Source organism: Pygoscelis adeliae, unplaced genomic scaffold, assembly GCF_000699105.1.
Source record: "Pygoscelis adeliae isolate BGI_AS28 unplaced genomic scaffold, ASM69910v1 Scaffold241, whole genome shotgun sequence".
Taxonomy (NCBI): domain Eukaryota; kingdom Metazoa; phylum Chordata; class Aves; order Sphenisciformes; family Spheniscidae; genus Pygoscelis; species Pygoscelis adeliae.
The window spans coordinates 3,824,170-3,830,375 of record NW_008824056.1 but is presented as its reverse complement, the minus strand read 5'-3'; the positions used below and the strand labels follow the sequence as shown (position 1 = coordinate 3,830,375).

Sequence of the window (6,206 nt, the reverse complement as noted above, 5' to 3'; positions counted from 1 at the left end):
GAGAACAAGGTCCAGCATAGCACCTCTCCTCATTGGCTCCTCTACCACTTGGAGAAGGAAGTTATCATCAGAATAACATAATTCCAGGAACCTCCCGGATTGCTTATGCCCTGCCGTGTTGTCCCTCCAAGAGATGTTGGGGTGGTTGAAGTCCCCCATGAGGACCAGGGCTTGTGAGCGTGAGGCTGCTCCTATCTGTCTACAGAGGGCCTCATCTGCTTGGTCTTCCTGGTCAGGTGGCCTGTAGCAGACCCCCACCGTATTTTTAGTTTTTAATAGTTTGAACAGTGTTTTAAAGATATGCAGTGCCCTGAAGTTATGATTATTAGACGTGCTAATGAAGATGCTCTCATAAAAATAATAAAAGACTTAAATTTATTGGGGTGAGATGGGAGAATATGTGTGAGGGTGTTGGCAGAGGGAAACTAGCCTTTCCGTCCTGTCCCTTCTCTGTTAAAGTAAGCAAATACAAGGGGTGGTCCCTCATTACATCTGCAGGTTGTGACAGTGTGGCCTTGTTAGGTATATTAAAGTGGCATCTGCCCTCCTTTTGGTGAGTTGTTTTTGTTGTTTTTTTTACAATAGAGATAATTTTTTGAGGTGACATCCTGCAAAATTAAACTCCGTGAGAGTCTTATTGCTGATTTCTGCACAACCAGGATTTTTTTATATGTTGAGGCAGCTGTGGAGTGAGCTTTCTCTCCTGAAATAGTTTGGAGGAAGGTTTTCCATTTGCTAGGTTTAGCTCTTTCCTGAAAAATTGCTATGCTCTATCAGTGGCAGAGAAAATGGTCCATTTTGAAGCCTTACACCTGCGATGCCCGCTTGCTCTTCCCAGGGACACCATACCTTTGCAAGAGATTCCAGGTCCAGCTGAATAACCTAGCTCTCCAAAGAATAAACAGACCAAACCCAGCTTCTTGTTCCTGCAGTGCAATGGAGGGAGTCACGAGTGAGTCAGGAGGATGAGCTGCAGCTGGGGACTGGGTCACTGTCAAATGGGAACCTTGTGTAGCTCTGGGTTACCCATAACTTCAACTGCAAGAATTTTAGGGAGGTTCCTCCAGGTGGTAGGTTGACAAGGCAAGAGCTGGTACTTAGTGTGACAACAAGACTTCTGGGTGTCTGAGGAGCTGGCTAGGTTTATCTGAGGCATGATGTGCTGGGAAAGGTGTGAAAGAATTAGATTACTCAGTGCAGAAAAAAAATTGGCCCCATACCTTTCCATCCCAGTTCAAAGCAACCCAAAAGCTAGAAATTTACTGTCACTTCTGAAAAAGTGTGTTGGTCAGCATACTTTCCCCTGGGTGCTTTATGTAGATTTTTGTTGGTATAATATCAGTAATCTGGTAGAGTGAGGAAACAATTTTACAATCTAAGTAATTTTTTCAAAGCTTGCAAAGTAATTAAAAAGTTATACAAATATATACTGTGGAAGTGCTTTCATCTCTCTATGCCACTGTGGTTTCACAGCCGCAATTATTTAGATTTATGTAGGCAAATACCAAGCCATGCCATGTAAGGAACTAAGTGTTTTTGCCATAAATGAGAAAAAATCTCCCACAAAGCAACAGACTCCCTTCCCCTGCAGACTATTTCCCTTGCTTGGAGGGAAGAGCCTGTGAAGTCTCAGTTTGACAAGAGTCGGGGAGCTCTGAAAGAACCATATAAATAATCTTTTATGTATTTTTCTTTTAAAAAACACAACCAAAACGCAACTTTCTCCTGTAGTCCTTAAGGGCTGGTTCGGGCTGAGGGTCCCCCCAGCCCCTGCTGTCAGATGAACATCCAGGCTCCCCCGGGTGTCGGGCGCTGGCTGCTTTGTGGGTTTGGAGTGGGACTGCTCTTCAGGCAAGCGGGAAATAAATGGAGGTAATACTCTCCTCAAAAGTGTCTTTAAACTCAGCAGGCAGTTTAAAGAGCTGTCTGGTCCTTTAGTTTAAATATAATCCTGTGTGATGGTAGAAAACTGTTACTGTAGATCAGTGGTCTCAGACCAAGAGAAGTTACCACAGCCTTGGAGAAGGCTCAAAGACCGTATATTTAAAAAATCTTTCACCCTGAGAGATTATCTGTTATGACTAAAATGAAACACAGTGGCAGAAAGGTGAAGGACGTGTTATTTCTGTTCCTACATCGTCTTTGTTAAGTAAAATGAAAGCATTCAGCTTCCAGAGACATCACCTGAAAGCTTTTGTGGGTACTTCATGCACTAGTGTGTTTTCCCTGTACAATGATAAAATCAATCAAAAGAAGAAAAATAAAAAAGGCTGCACAGAAAAATACTGTTAAAAAAAGAGATTATATTTATATATAGAAGGTTTGTGGCTTTCAGCTATTACCTTTGTACAAAGAGAAATGCTTCATCATCGTGCCAAAAGCATAGGAAAACCAACAAATCATTCTTTCTGGATTTAAATATACCCCAGAGTTTCTAGACAGCTGTACGTGTGTGTTTTCAAATGGCTCCTTGAGTGTTCTTACCTCCTTCTGCAACAACAGAAAGGGAGTTACCAAAATCTCAGTCAGTTTGGTTTTTGGTGTACACCATGTTATTTCAGAAAAGTTCCAAGGAATATGGTACAGTGTAACTGTGCTATTTAGTTTATAGAAGGATCCTCTTTAAACACTTGCTTATATTGAGCATGACATTTTATAGAAGTACTCTGACATTTGGTGCCTAAGGGTGACAAATAATCATGTTTAATTCTTAATTTTATAGAATGTTTCCCTTAAGAAATCCTTTATATATGTTAAAAAAAAAAAAAACGCAACCCCAAAAAATTATCAAGGGTTTTTCAGGCTCTGTGTAGATCTTTGAGGACTTGATCTGTATTTTTTTCTCTCTTTCTTTTTTTTTAATCTTTTTTCGCCAGTTGTTGGAATAGGGTCCTTCCTTAAGCTGCATATTGCCTTCAATGCTTTGCTTTGCGAGCTGGTAAATACACAAGAGAGCCTCCCTTCAGGGTCTCAGTCCTCTTTTACGGGCTGGTGGAGGCCAAGTCAGAGACTTGTGCTGAACTTCATTGTGTTGCTTCTGAGGGGTCTGCTCCAGCCAAGGTGGAGCTATCAGTTGTTCTCAGGCCCTTCAGGCTGGTTTGTTGACCGTCATGTGTATCGTGCCTGGCTTTGTGAGAAACAACAGCAAATCAGTTTGATTATTCCGTCTGTTGGATAATCCCTTCAGGGAACCATGGCCTTGAGCTCCAGAATGTGGTGTTCCAGTTATTCCTCTCTCTTTTTTTCTAGATCCAGATAGGTCGTATCACACCATAATGCAATCATAGCATCAGCTGAAATAGCACATAGTAAATATATTGGCAACATGCAATAACGTTTTTATACAGAGAAACATCACTTGGTATTTTATGCTGAAACCTTTTTTCTGTTTTATTGCTGGTTCTCATCTGTTCAGTTTCTTGGAGACTTGAATTCTTGAATAACTTTCTGAAATGTGCATTATTTTACAGACCTGAACCTACACTATGTTTATACTTCCCCGAAGTGTATTTGATCTTCTGGATTTAGAAATTTCAACCTCACTTGAAGTTTTCAGCTTGAGATGCAGTTTTTGATACAGCTTTTCTTTAAAGGGTAGGCAGAGGAAAAAATAAATAATGGGATCAAGGCACACATTTGCAGCGGACAGTACAAGAGTAAACTCCTTTGCGTAGAACAGAGTTTTTTTTGACTGGCAGTTGAATTGTGAGCTAGTTTGACTTAGGGTGTATGGTATTCTGCAGAGGTGATAGGGTACAAAGCAAATGACAAATACAAACATGATACTGAATATATTACGGCTGATTTTTCTCTTGGTCACATCTGAGTTCCTTCTGAATTTTTTATAAGAGCTATATATTTTTTTTGATATAGAAGTGTAAAAAATTATTAGCAGAAAAAAAACAACCCAGAATATCCCTGTGCAAATATAACTTGACGCCTTATGCCACTGTCTGCCAAGCTCACTTTTAAGACCTATACATTTTCTGGAATAACTTTCTTTAGTGATTTCATTAGTTAAAATAATATTTGGAAATGATATAAGCATTAACAATAGCCATATGATTATAGAGACCACCTTACTGTAGTTAACTGTGTGAACAAAGGAGGTGAGTAAAGGCTTTACAATTTTGTAGTATCTGTCAAAACCTATGAGGCCAAAAAACGTTATCCCGATATACATGTTTGTATAAAAAACAACAGCAGAGTATCTGCACACAAATGTGTTGAGCTGTGGAGGTGCAATTTCTGAATCGGCAAGAATTTTGAAAGGAAATGTCAAGCTCATTAGGAGATCGGCAACAACGATGTTTTTGAGATAGACAATAAAACTCTTTTTGCTAGAAACATGCAGAAAGATACATGCTGCCACACCGTTCACACGCAGCCCTAAAATGAAAATCAAACAGTAGACCAGGGGAATGACTGTCTTAGTTATTACTGTGCTGTGACTGCAGTTGTTTCCTGAGGAGTATGTGCTGGAGTTGAACATCTCACAGTGTCTTTGTTCCTAGAAGCAGAGAAAAATTATCACAGTAAGATAAAATGGTGCTATGCTTTCCATTAATTAGTATAAGATTTCTACTCTTAGTTCAAAATAAACTTGGCATAGTTCTCAGAAATCACCACATTATCAGTTCCAGCAGGGATGATAGTATTTTCCAAGTGGTGCCATCTCACTTTTTGATGATCTTCAAGAGCATACTGCTGTTCTGAACAGAGAATCCATTTGCTTCTCCGTTTGACTTTAATCCATTGTCTTCAAGCCCTGTGCTGCCCCTTTTCTGCAGGTATAAGCCTACATGCTGCGAACTAGGAGGGGGACTGAGCCACAGTGATTTTGTGACTCTAAATACATCTCATTAACCCTTAAGGACCAGTTTTTTAGCACCGGTTTACCAGGAAGCATGTGAGGGATATGAATATTCTTTGTACAAGTATTCTGTTTTGTATACAGGCATAGAAAACACTCCTCTGTTAGTCAGGCGTGGAAATATCTAGTGTATGCCAATATTTTCTAATGTTCACTTGAAAGAAAGCCTTATGTGCAGCTAGCACAGTTTGCTTTAAACTTTTACTTTTAGTAGCACAACATACAGGAGTGTCTGTGTGTTAGCATAATGTAGAAGCTGGAGCTGTCCTCTCAAGTCGTTCAGATTTAAATTTTAGAGGATGTAGAAGAAGAAATCACATCTGCTGTCTGCTTTTCTTTGACAGAATGTTTACAGGGGTGGATTATCCTCTGTAGGGAGGGCAGAACAGATATAGATACAATGCTGCTGTATTTGGCAAATGAAAACCTAGGCAACTGGAAAACACATGCCATGGAGCTGGGGAAAAAAACCCCACTCCATCTTTTAGAAAATAAAGAATTTCCTTATTGCCACAATTCAGAGCCGGTAGCTGATGCCTCCGTGTAGCAGATTGGTGCAACCTTGCAATAACTAGAAATGGAAATTTTCTTTTAAACGGGCAAAATTGTTCCCTTTGGTATATTGTTTTCTGTATCTCTTTTGCAGACACTGTAAAAGCTGACCAGCCTAGGTGCTGTTCTGGAATTTGCATGGATCAGTGGAGCAATGGAACAGGTGTTACCCGGGTTCGCACCCGAAGTCTGCAGTTAATCTCTTCCTGGTAGTTCTCCCATAAGAAGACCTGCCATCCTATCTTTATGTTTAAGCTGTAGTCATCAAGGCGTTTGTTTTTGTTTGTTTGGGTTTTTAAAGGAAAAAGATGGTGTGGAGAGTGGGTGTTATAACTACCATGTGAATGGGTGTGTTAGGATTAGGAGGTGATAATGGGTAATATTGCTAAAACTAGAAGGATCTCCACTTTTCCCTCTGTATCCTTCAACCATCCACTCAGACAACTGGAAAGCACCAGTAACTACTGGCATTTTTATTTAAGATGGTAACATGCTGTATTTGAAAACTGTTCTCTTCCCGCTGCCAAAGTCCAAGCTAGACTCTGTAAATCTTTCAATATCAATGGCTTGTCCTTACCTTTGGCAGCTGTGGTGCTTTTTGTTAAGGGTCTAGAGCACCTTCCATTCTCAGGCACAGGGCCTCTTCTCTTGCTGGGAGACCTATGTGAGAGACAGGAAAATAGAGTTGTTAGAGTTATGTATCATAACATAGGACAGTGTAATTCTGTGATGCTGAGGGGTTCCCACAGTGCAATGCCTGTTTAGACCATCTAATGATCAG

The 6,206-nt window shown here is 40.3% G+C and overlaps 2 protein-coding genes across 2 annotated transcripts in view; one reads left to right on the top strand and one right to left on the bottom strand.

Annotated features, from left to right (window-relative positions):
* Positions 1 to 6,206, top strand: part of MED12L (mediator complex subunit 12-like) — a 148,172-nt gene that overhangs the window by 37,039 nt on the left and 104,927 nt on the right. The window lies entirely within an intron of this gene.
* Positions 2,811 to 6,206, bottom strand: part of P2RY14 (purinergic receptor P2Y, G-protein coupled, 14) — a 9,451-nt gene continuing 6,055 nt past the window's right edge. Inside the window, exons 2-3 of the mRNA XM_009333963.1 lie at positions 6,003 to 6,085; positions 2,811 to 4,510 (exon numbers count right to left, since the gene is read on the bottom strand). Coding sequence (XP_009332238.1) covers positions 3,479 to 4,492 — 1,014 coding nt within the window. The 5' untranslated portion in view covers positions 4,493 to 4,510; positions 6,003 to 6,085 and the 3' untranslated portion in view covers positions 2,811 to 3,478. The remainder of the gene's footprint in view (positions 4,511 to 6,002; positions 6,086 to 6,206) is intronic.